Below are 16,875 nucleotides of genomic sequence, written 5' to 3'. Positions count from 1 at the left end.
TTTGGAGAAACTGCCTAATGAGAAGAACAGTCCAGCTCTGGAACCCTTCCTCGTTAGAGGTGTTCAAGTAGAGGCTGGACAGCCATCTCTTAGGAATGTTTTGACTTTGGATTTCCTGCCTTGGACAATGGGATAGGCTAGGTGGCCTATAATACTTTGTCCAGCTCTGTGACTCTTTGTTACACTGACCTACAGGGCTATCCAGAGACTCTGGCAGAGACACGTCTTTCCCAACACCAGCTACCGAAGATACCATCAATGGGAGATGTCAGGAATTAAACCAGGGACCTTCCATATTCTCCCAATCAGCCCTTCCTAAATGCCGCCCCGGGAGGTTGAAATCTACCACAGAGGACATGGCTCGGGTGGCAGGTGTGTGTGTGTTTGATTCTCTGTATCTTTTTCTTCTGTGGGGAAGGGGGAAAAAGCAGCCTGGAAAGTTAATTGTTAAAGGAACTGGTAAGAAAAAAAAACGGAATTAAGAGGCCCCTGGCCCAAGCTTCAGGGCACAGTGTTGTCTCTCAGTCTTTGGCTGTATTTTGTAAAAGATTAAATAACAACAGAGGATAAAATTACCCATAACTGAATGTGCAAATGTGTTGGTCAGGGTCAGTGTGATATCCCACCCTAAATAATCTAAGCCCTGTTCTTTAACCTCGGTCACGATTGGCTCACTGCAGCCACATGAGCTGTCAATCATCTCCCCCCCAGCACTGTTTATATCTTCAACAGCATCATATTACATTTGCTTCAGTGTTCCGCTGGCCTCTGGCCTCTCCGATGGTGTTAGATTCCTCTCTCTTCTGGCAATAAGCTCCGCGCCTGTTCTTCCAGCTAGGCAGAGCATAGAGACATAGGAGAAAACAGCTGAGGAGGAAACTGATGTCAAAAGGAAATTGATGCTTCATAGTTTCCCAGCAGCTGTTGGAATGTGTCAATAACATATTCAAAGTAGAGTATTGATGGAAACCCATTCATTTAAGGTTGAAAGGAATAAAAACATTTATTGCTTTATTCTGTGTTGACGGAATCAGGATGTCTGGCCCATTCTTTCACTTCCTCAGGCAGAACCAAAGCAACTACCACAACAAAAGCCATCCATAACTTTCATGCTCTGAGAAATCTTGCACATTAGAGAGAAGCCTAAACTAAAAGCCTTCTCTTTGACATAGATCAAGATGGGTAGCTGTGTTTGTCTGTAGCAGCAGAAAAGAGCAAGAGTCCACTCGCACCTGTAAGATTAACAAAATTTGTGGTAAGGTATGAGCTTTTGTGAGTCACAGCTCACTCCTTCAGATACCCTACCACAAATTTTGTTAGTCTTATAGGTGTTACTGGATTCTTGCTCTTTTTTACTGCTACAGACAGACTAACATGGCTACCCATCTTGAGCTATCTCCATGGAAGGCATTGCATTTAGCATGTACAGAATAGAAATTAACCTTGTGAAAGGTATCTGAAGAAGTGAGCTGTGACTCAAGAAAGCTCATACCCTACCACAATTTTTTTTAGTCTTATATGTGCTACTGGACTCTTGCTGTTTTCTTCTCTTGGACATGTTAGATTGTCAACTATAAAGCCCTAAACGGACTGGGACCAGCATACCTAAGGGACCGTCTTTCCATGTATGTGCCCCAGTGAGCACTTTGTTCAACTGGAAAACATCTACTGGTGGTCCCTGGCCCCAGGGAGGCTTGGCTGGTCTCCACCAGGGCCAGGGCCTTTTTGGTCCTGGCCCCAACCTGGTGGAACTCTCTGTCTGAGGACACCCGGGCCCGTCAGGATCTTCTATCGTTTCGGCGGGCCTGTAAGACGGAGATGTTCCACCAGACATATGGTGGAGGCTAATTTTAGTCTCCTAAAAGGGATACGGAGAGTCCACTCATGCTGGCTGCCCTGAAAGGAGTACAGTATTTCATCTATTGCTGTTTTTATGATTGATTTTAAGTTGTATTTTAATCAATGTTGTACCTCGCCCTGAGCCTGCTTGCGGGGAGGGCAGGTTAAAAATAAAATAAAATAAAATAAAATAAACTCCAGGAGGGTCTCTGTTAGCATCACATGTTTTTCTTTCTGCACCCAGTTCTATCAGTCCATCTTATCTTCTGGTAGCAGTAGGACAGCCTCCCCAAGATGGTGACAGGCATATTCATACGCCTGAGCAAATTCCTTGAAGATAGTAGTGACCTCTTCATGTGTGATGAACATACTCAGTGCTATCGTGGAAGCAATCTCCACTTGTGCCACAAGAGGGAGCAACCTACAACAAAAAGGACCACGGTGTTGAATGTAAGACTAACAAGAACTACAACCCTGTAGTAAGAAAAATTACAAACAATGAACAGAGCAGGGGTGGCCAAGAGCAGGGGTGGCCAAACTGCGGCTCTTCTAGGTCTATTGTGCGGCTCCCACAGGTCTCTGAGTATCGCCATGGCCATACATTTTATTTTAATTCAGCTTATTTCCCTCCCTTCTTTCTTCCCATGTCTTTCCCTCCCTTTCCTCTTTTTCCTTCCTTCTTTCTTTCCATGACTTTCATATTTCCAATAAAAATGTTGCAAGTGATGTCACTTCCAAGTCAAAGGTCAGGTGATGGCTCTTCCCAAGCTCCACCCCTTCTGATGATGTCACTTTCAGGGCACTCCCCCAAACCCGCCTCTTCATCTGAAGTCACTTCAATGCATCATGTCTTGCGGCTCTCCAACATCTGACGTTTATTCTATGTTGCTCTTACATTAAGCAAGTTTGGCTACCCCTGGCATAGCGTAAGTGTATGTATGTGTCATGCCCTCAAGTCATAGCTGACTTACTAATCATATAAATGCCTAGAAACAATCCTGTGAGTATCTCACAGAAGCATATGTAATCCACTGTTCACACAATCAATGCAGCTGGTTATATGCTTATTGATTATGTGTTGATTATGCGTTATTGTGGATTGGATATAAGAATTTATATTTGATGTGAATTTTGCCAGGAAATTGTATTTATTTTGGATTGCATATGACCAGCTGCATTGATTGTGTGAACAATGAATTATATATACTTCTATGAGACCCTCACAGGATTGTTACTAGGCATTTATATGATGAGTAAGTCAGCTATGACTTGAGGGCATGACACACACACTTACCCTGTGCATTGTTTGTAAATTTTCTTACTACATAGCTGTAGTTCTTATTAGTCTTACAAGAGGGAGCAGAGCTGATTATATTAGTGCTCTGGGGCAGATAATCGGAGGCCAATTGTGTTGCGATTGCATTTCCCACCCCCAGAAATCCGCACCCTGGGAGAGACCTTCAAGTCACCCCTTGCTCATGGCAGCCTGGCAGTTATTGCACCCTGGAACTAGGGGTTGCCAGTTCCTGGTTGGGAAATTCCTGGAGATTTGGGGGGAGGGTGGAACCTGGAGAGAGCGGGATTTGGGGAAGGGAGGGACCTCAGCAGGGTATAATGCCATACAGTCTACCTTCTAAGGCTGCCATTTTCTCCAGGGGAACTTGTCTCTGTCACCTAGAGATCAGTTGTAATTCCAGGAGATCTCCAGCCAACACCTGGAGGCTGGCAACCCTACCTGGAATCCATCACGGCAATCTGTTTATTTATTTAAGTCCTTTCCATATAACACCATTTTATGATGCTCTTGCGCCAGAGTATGATCAAATTTATCAACAATCTTTTTTTTAAAAAGTCAGCAAAACCCCAATTAAAACCAGATTTTTAACAGTCTGCTTTTTAAAGAAGAAAATACTGTTTTTTCCTTTCTATCTGAGGCAACCTAAACACTGTCAAACTGGCATGTAGGATAACACATAAAACTTTGTAAATTTTATGACGTCCAAGATTTATACAGGTTATAAAGCACTTTGCTCATAAGCGAGAAAGACAGCGTGTTCACGATCCAAATTTTGACAGCAAAACAAGACAAGGGTGAAGACTCACAAGGAATACCTGTGAGCAAAACCCTGGGTGAAGCAGAATTACACAGGGAAGCAGGGCCATTGGCTTGAGCCACATGGTTCTTCTCCTTGGTTTCAGATCGTGGTCACGATCTGGCTCTCATCATAGTGTACAGGCCAGCCGCCTTCACAGCCGATGACAATGTACCTGGGCGAGGTGTTCTCTTTGTACTCGCAGGGCGGGCGGGTTGAGCCACCCCTGAGGGTGCAGGTGGTGACCCTGAAGTGCTGCAGGCTGCGTTGCAGCTGCCCATCAGGAACCCCCCCTCGGTCGCACACGGCACGTATCTGCCTCTTGGAACCATGGATAAAGGTGTTGATTTCCTTGCACTGGGGCCTGGTGAGGCCACGGCTGCGCATCAGGGTGTCACAGTACCGGCCGTGGAAGCTGCTCTTGGGGTCATCCCGGTGCTGGTTCAGGAAGTTCTCATAGCGCGGGTTGTTGCCGTCGGAGAATCCGGGCAGCAATTCGGCCACCAGTAACAGGAGCAGAAAATAAGCGGCTCCTTCCAAAGGCCTCATTCTATCCTCTATGAACAAGAAAACACCAAAGAGCATGGAGTTAATTACGTCACCACAAGAGGGGGGACTGCTGATCTGGCACAGAAACAGGTGCTCCACGAAGCTCCCTTAGGGTTAAAACTGATAGGATCCCACGTAAAGGATTAGGTGTCCCCCTGATATATTCACTGTTTCAGAATAGTTGCCATATATAAGAGGTTGCCAACCTTCAGGTGTGGCTTTGAGAGATCTCTCAGAATTACAACTAATTTCTAGATCAGTTTCCCTGGAGAAAATGACTTCTTTGGAGGGTGAACTCTCTGGCATTGTACTCAGCTGAGGCCCCTCCCCTCCCCTTATCTCACTGTTCTCAGGCTCCATCCCCAAATCTCCAGGAACTTCCCAACCCAGAGTTGGCAGCCATAAGGGTATGTGTCAGTGTGATTGTGGAAGCAGCACTAGGGAAAGGGCTGTTTATCCCTTCCCTGATCTAATCCTCCTCCCTCCCCAAATCTGCTATCAGCTCCAATGTACCTTCTTATTCCCCTCTCTGGTTCCAATTAGTGCTGCGAATTTACCCATAAACATTACATGCTGTCTTCTGCTATGCCCCTTTTTCCTACTACATGGCAGATACTAACTCTGTGGCTGGGCATTGCAGTTAATGTAAGGGAAATGCCCACTGCTCAATTCACACCCCCAGTCCAAGCGCAAATGCGCAATCAAGGCCCTGTTTGTCTTTTGGTGTATCAAATTTTGGCACTTGTATTATAGGATGCATTTTATGAATCAGATAAGTTCATGGAAGATCTGTGAACTGAGTGGGTTTCCCCCCCTATTATAGCAGTTGTGTGTGTGTCTGTGTATGGTTTCCCATAGCAGATCAAGGCCACAGCCATTGTTGAGGGCGTGGTGTAATGGTTAGAGCATTAACTGTTAGCTTAACTTTCAGCTAGCAGGTTACTATGCGAAAGGGGGTACCTTTAACATATCTTGAACTGAGCAGATTTTCCCCAAATGAAGAGAGAGCAAGGATACGACACAGGCCTGGACATGAATTTCAGTGAGTTTTATTTTGCATACATTACAGGAACTTAAGAATCATGGTACAGCATGGTCTTAGCAGTACAATAGCTTAATTAGCAATACAATAAGGCACAATAATAAGGCATAATGAATTATCTTACCAATCCTGGAGATGTCCCAGAGATTCACGTTGATGGAGAGAGTGGGAGAGCGCTTCACCAATCTGAAAGGGAAAGGAGAGAGATAGCAAGGAGATATTCCTTCCTTTCTCTCCTCCTAGCTTCTTAGACTTCATGGTTTTTAGTGCTCATTTATATATGATTTCGGTCTGAAATCATGCCCCTGAAAAAAAGCCCTGGTAACAATAATAAAAATGCTGGGCATCTGTTTCCAATGCCTCATCCTTTTTGCCTTCAGGTTCAACGTCGTTCTTGGTGCTGAGAGAAATCGGGGACCTGAAGTGTAGGGGGCTGCAAACCATAGACCAGTCCCGGTTCCTTTATAGCGGTTCCCACGTAACAACAAGGAAATAGTCAATTTCGGCAGGATGCCACAAAAAGTCTCCACCAACTTTCTGCAAACCTTTCTCCAGCTCTACGCTATTGATAATCGGACAAGAGGAGGCATCTGGGTTTTATTTGCGCTCCCTCTTTCTTTTCTGTCTGAAAACTTCCCTGAAAATCTAACGTTTACATAATCTGGCTGTTGATCTAGTAAATCTGGGAAGAAAGTCAACTGGGTGTGTCAGGAGAGAAAGAGAACGGTTTTCTTAGTTTTTGACAAATAACCATGGACAAGAATGGAAGGAAGAAGAACAGCGCTCAAATATAGTCAGGAAAAGCAACAATAACAGAAAGGAAAATGTAGCAAGGTCAAGAAGAGAAACCCACCTTTTCTACAGCTTGGTTGCAATCAGACTCCCAGCTACTAATGTCCAGCTTCCTTTCCTTTTGAGCCAATTAAAAGTTTGCAAAAATATTCCTCACTAGTTGCTGGGCAGAAATCTGTACGGATTGTCCTAGAAAGTATATCTAAAGTATATCTCAAGTATATTCGTGTTTTCCAGTTACCAAGCTGCTTTTTCAAAACACACACATTCTCTCTACACGAGACATCTGATTTGTGAAGAATACGTGTTGGGAGATGCAGTGTTTGCCTGGAAGGGTAGTTTAAAAAGACAGAAACGGCAGCAGGCGCACTGGAGATGTGTGAAGAGGCTGTCAAGCTACAAGTGACGCTTTACATAGGTTGGACATTTGTCAGTTTATCTCAAATTTTGATGGGAAATGTAGGCGTCCTGGTTTTACAGCTTGGCTCTCCATTGCAGCTGCAAGACCAGGATGCCTACATTTCCCATCAAAACCTAAGGGAAGCTGACAAGTGTCCAACCTGTGTAAGGCGTCACTTGTAGCTTGGCTCTGTGAAATGCCTTTGCTATGCTTGAAGCTGTCAACCCTAAGACTCGCTAGACCTTAAAGTGCCACAAGAATCCTCTTTATTTTTGTTTTTTAGATGATGTCTGTGTCCCATACCCTGCTAAAGGGACCGTTCTTTGGATAAATTTCCAGTTGCCAGAAAATTCTGTCATTGAGAACTATGCTCATCTCAGTCTTTCGCTGACTTGTCAGATGAAAGGGGGAGAAATGGCCTTGTTTGTTTATTTTTAATCAAGAAAAGATTGTTATTTCAAAGTTCCCCGTGCCAGTTTCAAACATATTTTCCGAAGAGAGAGGAGGGTCATATTTTTCAGACAGTTGTTTCTAATCTGTGAGTCTCTCTACATGAGATGCCTCGGCACATGTTTGTCAAGTGTAGGGAGACACAATGTTAGCTGGGAAGCGTATTTTAAAAAGACAGAGCTTGCAGAGATCGCTCTGCAAAGGGTTTGTCAATTTCATCTTTACCTCCGGCTCTGTCAATTTCACCTCTCCAATCTAAAATGTGTGGGATCACAAGCACAGGGCAGCAGGAATGAAATGGGCTGGAGATGGAGAAGTTATAATGGGCTGAAGTTTCCCTTCTGCCATTTCACAGCCCCTTTACACAGCTCTGCCACCGGCTCTGTCTTTTTAAACTACCCTTCCTGGCTACCATTGCATCTCCCAATACATGCTCTTCATGTGTCAGATGTCTAGTGTAGAAACATTCTCTTCCACTGTCCATTACTTCTATTCATTTATTTCCTGCCTTTCTTCCCTTGAGGATCTTAAGGCAGATTTCCTTGAGCTCCCAGGAGATTCCCCACCCAGGCACTTACTGGTCCTTCTTAGCTTCAGCTTCATATACATGCCAACCATGCCCTGGGATTGGCTTTATATGCTATCTTTCAGGCCAAAGAGCTTCCAAAGCTGTTCAAACTAGAACAAATTAAAGACATGACTGCATGCCTTTTAAGGGTAAGTTTTTTTTTTAAGTAGGCAAAAAGTCTAATCAAAGTGGAGACACACCTGTTGTAACACCTTTTTTGGGGAACTCTGTGTGTCCCAACCTGAGTCGGTTGGTGGTTTGGATACTCAATAGGAGAAGGTATGCAATAACAGAACAGAGGAAGCCTTGACATTTGCTTAAGAGGAAGATCAGGAAACTGGAAGAATTTGCCCAGAGGGGTTGTGACATGTCCTTTGTGGGAAGCTTCAGGAGAAACCCTCAACCTGCTGAGGTCACGAAGGCCGGCTCACTTGCAAAGAACAGCCTCCTGCATTTAGCAGCCTCAGATTAGTTTAGACTCATTTGCTTCTACTACTATTTTGCCAAACCAAAGACAATCAATTTACCTGTAATCCACCAAAGGAAAGACGGCTCTGATTGTAGGATAACATTCTCCCTCCTGCAAGGTTAAACACAAACATTTTTTTAAAAAAATACTGTACATGTATGCAAATACTTGTATGCAAATTTAAGACGACCTTTTCTTTTTTCTTGACAGCACAAAAAGAACTTCTCATCTTCCTTTCAGGTAAATAGTTACATATTCAGTCAACGTGAGTGTACAAGTACTATCCATGATAGCCATTTAAACATTTTAAATTTAAATGTTCAGTTTAAAAATTCTCGGCATGCAGAAATTCAGCAGGTGCCAGTTTTCCTAGCATGGTTAAGGCAGGGCTCATTTCGAGGGGGAACGCGCAGGAACGCAGTTCCAACAGTTCCCTAAAGAGGTCACATGTCAGGTAGCCCCACCCACCTGACTCTAGGCTATTTTGAGCCTGTTTCAGCCTGGATTGGGGCTGAAACAGCCCGGATCAGGCCTCTGTCAGGTGGTGGATCACTCTCCTGTTCAGCAACGGCCCAATCCTAACTATTTTGGGCCCCTTTTCGGCCATTTTCAGCCCCTTTTTGCTGTTTTGGGCCCAATTTCAGCCCCGAATGGCCAGAATTGGGTCCATAGCAGCCAGGATAAGTGACGTCAGGGGGTGTGGCATATGCAAATCAGTTATGCTAACGACACATTTCTGGTGATGTCAAGGGGCATGGCATATGCTAATGTTATGCTAATATGTTATGCTAATGAGTTCCTCCAGCTCTTTTTCTACAAAATGACCCCTGAGAATATGCACAGACATTTCCTGCAAACATAGGTGCAGAATGAGCTATCTGTTTTAAAAGGGAGCATAGCAAGAACAGAGCCATGGGGCATGTGGGGCAGCTGCCCTGGGCCCCACCCCGAGGGGGGACATTCTGGGACCCCCCATTTCCTGCAGTCAGCTGCCACAGCTGCTGATCCTCTAGGCTGCCTGAGAGTCCGGAGGGGTGTGTGTGTGTGTTTGTGTGTGTGGGATCAACTACGGGGCGGTTGGGGGCTGATTGCCCCCTCCCTGCTCATTGAATGATTCTGTGGCCCTGCCTCGAATTTTGCCCGCTAAGCTAAACTAAGCTTTTTTGCTAAGCAGCTGTGAAATTTTATATAATGCTTATAGAATCATAGAATGATGGAGTTGGAAGGGGCCATCTAGTCCAACCCCCTTCCCAGTGCAGGATCAGCCTAAAGCATCTCTGATAAGTATTCATCCAAACATATTTCAAACATGTTTAATATTTAAAAAGAACTGAATTTAAAAAAAATATTTTTAAAAGGATGTCCACAAACTATGCAGAGATCACAGCAGGTAGTTCCCTCACAAAAACCAGGGAAGGCCAGCTTCGGTATTGGTGGGGGCCCTAGGACAGGAGTCAGGGCACAGGGAGATTTACTGAGATGTATGAATGGATCCTGTGGCAATTGGTTGGGCTCAGGGCTTTTTTTCAGGGGGAATGCAGGGGAACGGAGTTCTGGAACCTCTTGAAAATGGTCACGTGGCTGGTGGCCCCGCCCCCTGATCTCCAGACAGAGGGGAGTTTAGATTGCCCTCCGAGGGCAATCTAAACTCTCCTCTGTCTGGAGATCAGGGGGCGGGGCCACCAGCCATGTAACCATTTTCTCTGAGGGCAACCCACTGAGTTCCACCACCTCTTTTCACAGAAAAAAAGCCCTGGTTGGGCTCCATAACAAACGGAGGGCTCTCTAACAGCTAAGGATTGCTAACTCTGGGTAGGAAAATTCCTGATGATTTGGGGGTGGAGTCTGGGGAGGATGGAGTTTGGGGTTATAGTCCACCTTATATAACAGGAACAGTGGGCTAAAGGAGCCTTTTTCTCCAGCAGAATTGGTCTCTGTTGTCTGGAAATCAGTTGTAATCCCCAGAGATCATTAGGCCTCACCTGGAGGATGGTAATCCTAAACTAAACGTATGTACTAAGGCCCAACAAATTAATATACATCAATGAAAAAAAGAGGAACAAATGAAAATATGGAATCTTTCTATATCTTACCACGAGAAGTCACGGCATTTGTCTTTTTCATTTAATGGAACAGTGGGCAAACGTTCTGCCACACCTTAATTAATAGTAGGGCCACCAAATTATTTCAGGGGTGCAATCCGGCCCCCAAAACCTAGTGGAACGCTCCTAACATAAGTATTTGTGTCTTCCTTCTGCTGAAACATTGGTCTACTTAACCAAATAGTCTACTCCTTATGGTTGCAGTTTTCCAGTGTGCTGGAGTTAGTTGCCAGCTTCCAGGTGGTAGCTGGAGATCTCCCAGAATTACAACTGTTCTCTAGATGACAGAGATCAGTTCCCCTGGAGAAAATGGCTGCTCTGAAGGGTGGACTTTATGGCAAGGTGCCTTGATGATGTCCCTCCCCTCCCCAAACCCCACCCTCCCCACCCCAAATCTCCAATAATTTCCCATCCTGGAGTTGGCAACCCTTCCAGTGCCTGAGCTACAGACCTTCTCAGCTCTGCCTTCTCAGATTCTTATAACTGGGGATAGACAGATTCTAACGGGTAGAATTTTTTGACTGACAATCCATCCAAAAATAGACTGTGTGCTTTTGCTACCTTTGACTAGGAAAACAAGGTTAAAAGTTTCATAAATACCCAGTTTGGCTTAAATATATAACATCTTCTCATCAGATGTTATCCCAGGAAGAAAGAAGATTGTGGTCCTGACAGAGAGCAATTTCAGACAGTCTTTCTGTTTAAAATGTCACCTGATTTTGGTATTTTCAGGTAACAGAAACAGATCCCAGTAGCAGAGAGTGATTGAAGGTTACAGCCCTCTTAAAAACTGGTTCTGGGGGGGTCTCTGCCCAAGTGGATTTTGGCTCAAATTCAATTCAGGCCCTCCTCTTTAGAAACAGGGGGTGCTGCTGAACATTTTTCTTACTTTAGATTTTATTCACCCATCTAGTTGCACATTTTTGCTTGCCAACGCTCTTTCATAAAGTTGCTACATTCAGGGTTACTAAACAGGGCTTCAAAGTTCTTCCTACAACCACAAGTTCACTATCACCACTGAGCGCAGCCCGCCTTATATAACAGGAACCCTGAAAGAGAGCCTGTGCTGACGGAGCGCCTCGGCAGTTCTCTAGAAGGAAGCCAGGAGCACACAAGTTGGGTAAGATTAAAGACATAGTTCACCTTGTCCCATTTCCAAACAGGCTGTGCCAGCAGAGAACTGAGAGGACGATAATGGCTGCGTAGGTACAGCATACATGGAGATTTACTCAGCTTGTGTGTGTTATGTGCCGTCAAGTCGCCTCCGACCTATGGCGACCCTATGAAGGAAAAAACTCCAAAACGTCCTATTACCAGACTTTCTCAGATCTTCTTTTATTGACTCAAGCCATCTCGTTTTAGGTCTTCCTCTTTTCCTACTGCCTTCCACTTTTCCTAGCATTATTGACTTTTCCAGAGAATCTTGTCTTCTCATAATGTGCCCAGAGTACGATAGCTTCAGTTTTGTCATTTTAGCTTCTAGAGATAATTCAGGCTTGATTTGATCTATATCCACTGATTTGTCTTTTTGGCTGTCCATGGTATCTACAGTTCAAATGAATCAACTTTCTTTCTTCCTGTCAGCTTTCTTCACTGTCCAACTTTCACATCCATACATGGAAATGGGGAATACCTTAGTTGGAATTATCTCATATTGGGACTTTGCAAAGAGTCATATGGGATTTTTTGGGAGGGGGGGGGAGTTTAAACATCTAGGAAATTCCTTCCTTCCTTACCTCCATTCATCATAGCCAGCGATCTTAGTAGTCTAGCAGTATTATTTACTCATTTAGTACATTTCCAACCAGTGTAGACAATGCTGCGGTAGTTGGACCAAATGTCTGACTCCGTATGGGGCAGCTGCATAAGTTCATTACTGGGGGAAGCAGCGTTGGTGGGGTAAACTGATGCAAGAGTGGGGCAGAGAAGTAGGGTTGCCAACTCTGGGTAGGGAAATTCCTCGAAATTTGGGGTGGGGAGGGTGGAAATTTGGAGGGTGGGGAGGGTAGAGGATGGGGGGGGGCTTCACAGAGTAATAATGTCAGGGTAATAATGTCATAGAATTCTCCCAGGGAACTGATCTCTGTAGCCTGGAGATCAGTAATTCCAGGAAATCTGCCTCAACTTTTCCTAACAGAAGCCCTGTGCCCAGGGCCATATTAAAACCTGTTGAGGCTCTATACTTTGTCAAGTTTAAGATGTCTCCTGGAATTACCATGAATTGACAATTTAATAATTTTTAGGGGAGATAGTGAAATCGAGGTCCTCCATAATATGAGGTCCCTAAACTGTTGCTTACCTGGCTTGTATATAAATCTGGGTCTGCTTGTGTTTAGGATTGGAAACTCTAGCTTGGGCAATTTGTAGGGATTTGGGGACAGAATTTGCGGAGGGGCGGGAAGAGAGCGTGGCATGAGTATAATGCCGTAGATCTCACTGGGTGAAACTGCCATTTTTTCCAGGGGGACAGATCTCTATAGCCTCTGGAACTTTAATACCTGGAGATCAGTTGTAAATCCAGGCTCCATCTCGAGGTTGGCAACACTGTGCCATGAATAATTGCACAACTGGCAGAAATTTGGCCAATGAAAGCAGGTCTGCTAATAGGGTTGCCAGCTCCAGGCTGAGACATCTCCAGGTGTAGATTTTGGAGGTGCAGCCTGAAGTAGGGTTCCCAGGTGCCCAGGTGGTGGGCAAACTCCTGGGGAGGGGGGTTGATCTATTGTCTACTGATCTGTCAGTGATCGATGGCAAACTCCCTGGAGGTTGCCCTGCACTGGCAGGAACCCTGGGAACACATGCGGTGCATACGCTTCCATGGGGCATGACGACATCACTTCCGAAAGTGACATCACTGCGCCAGCTGTGGGCATGCTCCTGTACTTCACTGGGGCCAATTTTGGCCCCAAATGGGCAGAATTAGCCCTTTGCAAAGTGCTGACACTTGCCCATGGACAGCGCAATGGCATCACCCCCAGAAAATGACACCCTCGTGCCTGCACTGGGAGTGCGTGCACGCCGACACTCACGCTGGAGGCACAAAGTAACTGCCAGGTCTCTCCCTCCCACTGGGAGGGTATAGGGACCTGGAAACCCTATGAGGAGGGCGGGGTTTGTGGAGGGGAGGGACCTCAGCAGGATATAATGCCCTAGAGCCCACCCTCCAAAGCAGCCGTTTTCTCCAGAGGAACTGATCTCTGTGGCCTGGAGAGCAGTTGCAACTCCGGGAGACCTCCAGGCTCTACCTGGTAAGGTGGTTGTGTGATCAGGAAAGCTTCAGCTGCTGAATTCTTCCAAGTGGAGCAATCCTGCCAAAAAACCTCAGAACAGCAACGCTGGAGGTCCACAATCTGGTTCCACACTGTTTCTAACCGGTACTAAACAGCTGCTTCCAGGGAGCCCACAAGCAAGGTGCGAAGGAGTACCCCCCCCCCTTTTATTCAGTTTATCCTCACATCTGCTATCCAGAGGTATACTGCTTCTGGATATGGAGGGTCCATTCAGCTATTGCATCTAATGTCCAATGAAAGGCGCCATGAATTTCCTGATCCTCTTTGCACTGAAGCAATGCTGTCTGCTCTACTTCTGAGTAATTAACTGGTTTAGACCCTTCCTGATCTTGCGTTACGTGATAAATATGTACACATGTAAAGGAAATAGGTTCCAGCTTCTCAAACCATGTGGTACTTCTGGCAGCTGCTCATGGTGTGTCTCTGTCCCTCTGTCTCCCTTATCTTGTCTTTTCAGATATAGACCACAAATCAAAAGGGCATCGTGATGTCTCTGAAGGGTCCCCATCCCGGGATACTTTACCTCCTACTCCTGGGAATGGCTGCCTGTCTGATGGTGCACGGCCAAAGCGCAGGGTTTGAAGGATTCCTGAAGAGGCATGTGGAAAACCCGAAATCTGACTTTGGCAATGACAACAACTACTGCTACCAGATGATGCGCCGCAGAGGCTTAAACTGTCAGCGGAGCAACACGTTCATCCACGCCAACCAGGAGCAGCTGAAATCCATTTGCAGCTCGCGAGGACAGATCCTGCACGGCAACCAGATCAGCAAAACCCTTTTCCCGATCACCATCTGCAAGCTGAAAAGAAGGCTGCGCAGGCTGGTGTGCAGGTATAAGGGGAAGAGCAAAATCAGAAGGATCCGAGTCACCTGCGAGAAAGGCCTTCCCGTCCACTACATCTCATCTGTGTAGTCCAGTGGGAAATGTGGCAGCTTTCCTGGGGTGGTTTTACCTGCTTTGGCTTGGTGCTCAGCGCCCCTGCATCTTTCACCTCCAGAGCCGGTTGTAATGCTGTGCGAAATATTATCCCCTCCTTCTTCAAATGCCAGGCACAACTTAAGTTGCCGGTGATGTCCCCTGGCATCCTTGGTAAAGCGCTTAGCACAATTGTGGTGCCAGGTCAGTGTGAAAGCCACAGTGCTTCTGCAAACCCCAGAATGTGTCCCTCCTATCCCAGCTTCCCTGCTGCTCCCCAGAATAAAATAAAGCCATTTATTATAGTGGATTCTGTGTTTTATTTCTGTGCACTGGAATGCCCTTGGGTGTTCTGAGTGCAATAGGACAAGTCTGTCTCTGCAGTCAGAATAGATTTACAGTTGCATTTTCAGGTGACAGTGGGAGTCCCCAGATTTTATAGCAGTAACAGCAGTTGGAGAGGTCCCAGTATGCCCTCTCCAGGCTATTTCAAGGGGTTAAGAAGTCCAATTCTCCCTTCCCTGTTTTCTCTTTGTCCACCTTAAATTGACTTTGAACTATCTCCAGCATTTTGTGGCTCAGAAGAATGTAAAACATAAAAAGATTCACTTAGGTCCATTTAGTCCAGAGGCCTCCTGAAGCCTACATGGGCATGGCGACCACGGCCTCCAACTACTGCCCCTATGCATCTGGTATTCAAAGGTACACTATCTCTGGACATGGAGGTTCCATTGAGCTGATAGATAAGGGAAGCCCCCTCCCCATGTGGATCGCCAATTCCTTGCATTAGGAAATGAAAACACTGCCAGAAGTGCGCATTTAGCAATTTTAGCTCTTTGTCTTGACATGAAGAATAGTGGTCACTTGGTAAAGGTGTGCTTTTTAGGCAGCTGTTGAAGCTATGCCAGAAATGGGATTGGCAGCATCTCCTAATTCCGGTATCCAGGCAGACGGACAGGGATCCGAATCCCAGAATGTCTCATAAGCATTTATTGCAAGGGTGAAAGGTATCATCTGCTAGTTCAAAATTAACCTTTGGACTCGGAGAAAACAGATTCCAATGGATAAGTATGGAAAAAGAAGTGCTTTTGAATATTATTGTTCCAAGTCAGGGTCAGGTCATATACTGAGTCTTCAAGATTCTTTAATGATTTATATCAAGGTCTAGGGTGGGGCCCAGCATTGCCAATAGGCTTCCCAGTTGCCCGCCAGTGACGGGCAATTTCCTGCAGGTTTGCCCCGTTGCCTGCCAATTGCTGGCAATCGGTGGGAGGTGGAAAACCTCCTAGAGATTGCCTGCCACTGGCAGGCAGCCTGAGGAAGTTCACACTGGGTGTGCTCCAACTTTGGCCCCAAACTGGCAAAAACTAGCCCTGCACAAAGTGCATGATCATACCCATGGCAGGTGTGATGACATCATTTCCCAGAAGTGACATCATCATGCCTCTCTGGGAGTGCACACATATAACATTTGCACACAAGGAGATCACTATAGGTAAGTACTGGGTCCCCCACCTCCTGCTGGAAGGGTGTAGGGACTTGGGAACCCTAGTTGTCAAGTGTGAGTTGTGAAAATGCTGGAGATTTGGAGGTGGGGTCTACAGAGCCACTGCCAGTCAGAGGAGACAATACTGAGGCTGAGGGAAGAGCTGTGTGATTCCATACATGGTTGCTTCATATCTTTGTTATGGAGGGAAGCGACTGAGGTGTGGTAAAGAAAGTGGGACAGAGATTCCAACATGAGGCTAAGTGATATGGCTGCCAGCTCCCTGGCAGGCCTGGGATATTCCCAGAAATAACCTTCTGACCTCTCATCCAGAGAGATCCACAGCCAGGAAATGGCAGGTGTAGATGGTGTACGCTCTAGGCATTCCATTCTATTCTCTGTGCTACAGGGTAAACATTCTAGATAGTCTATGACTCTATGGTACAGGTCACTTTGTTTCTATGGTACCTGTACCATAAAGTCATGGCATGCCTAGAGCATCCACCAACAGCCATACCTCAGGCACGGCTGTGTTGCCTGAATTTCAGGTCAGAGAGGCATCTACACTTTCCTTTCTGCCCTCTGCCTCCCAAGGGATCAAAGTTTTTTCATCAGTAATGGAAAGACAGTGATAGCTGCTGAATTTCAAAGGTAACGAGTGGCCATTTTTATTGGGTTTGTCTGTCCCAGCAGCCCACTGTGGCCTGAAATCCATTGTCACTGTAGTTTGAGATGCATGTTTGCATGAAACAATATGAGTGAGACCAAAACAACAACAAAAATATCAGCCTTGCGATGACTAGCACTTGACTGGCATAAATATGTGTGAGAATTACCACACCCATGGGAGGTGTGGTAATGGCCTCTGGGAAAAGC

The 16,875-nt window shown here is 45.8% G+C and overlaps 2 protein-coding genes across 2 annotated transcripts; one reads left to right on the top strand and one right to left on the bottom strand.

The window, feature by feature from the left end:
* Window positions 1–3,125: 3,125 nt before the first annotated feature.
* LOC129339020 (angiogenin-like) lies at window positions 3,126–6,432 on the bottom strand. Its single transcript, XM_054993615.1, has 3 exons — window positions 6,377–6,432; window positions 5,648–5,709; window positions 3,126–4,489 (listed from the first exon to the last, which is right to left on the bottom strand). Exon 3 carries the CDS (start codon window positions 4,479–4,481, stop codon window positions 4,035–4,037), a length of 447 nt encoding a protein of 148 aa, XP_054849590.1. The 5' UTR covers window positions 4,482–4,489; window positions 5,648–5,709; window positions 6,377–6,432; the 3' UTR covers window positions 3,126–4,034.
* A 4,904-nt stretch (window positions 6,433–11,336) lies between these two features.
* On the top strand, window positions 11,337–14,796 carry LOC129340626 (ribonuclease-like). Its single transcript, XM_054995522.1, has 2 exons — window positions 11,337–11,424; window positions 14,052–14,796. The coding sequence occupies exon 2, from the start codon at window positions 14,082–14,084 to the stop codon at window positions 14,508–14,510; it is 429 nt and encodes a 142-aa protein (XP_054851497.1). The 5' UTR covers window positions 11,337–11,424; window positions 14,052–14,081; the 3' UTR covers window positions 14,511–14,796.
* The last annotated feature ends 2,079 nt before the right edge of the window (window positions 14,797–16,875 follow it).

The sequence above is a fragment of the Eublepharis macularius genome, chromosome 12 (genome assembly GCF_028583425.1).
Source record: "Eublepharis macularius isolate TG4126 chromosome 12, MPM_Emac_v1.0, whole genome shotgun sequence".
In the NCBI taxonomy this organism is placed as follows: domain Eukaryota; kingdom Metazoa; phylum Chordata; class Lepidosauria; order Squamata; family Eublepharidae; genus Eublepharis; species Eublepharis macularius.
Note: the sequence above shows the minus strand (reverse complement) of the source record. Positions and strands in the feature narration are given on the sequence as shown.

What these genes read in the sequence shown, in the direction of transcription:
- LOC129339020 (XM_054993615.1), bottom strand. Translation starts at nt 4,481, where the DNA reads ATGAGGCCTTTGGAAGGAGCCGCTTATTTTCTGCTCCTGTTACTGGTG.
- LOC129340626 (XM_054995522.1), top strand. Translation starts at nt 14,082, where the DNA reads ATGTCTCTGAAGGGTCCCCATCCCGGGATACTTTACCTCCTACTCCTG.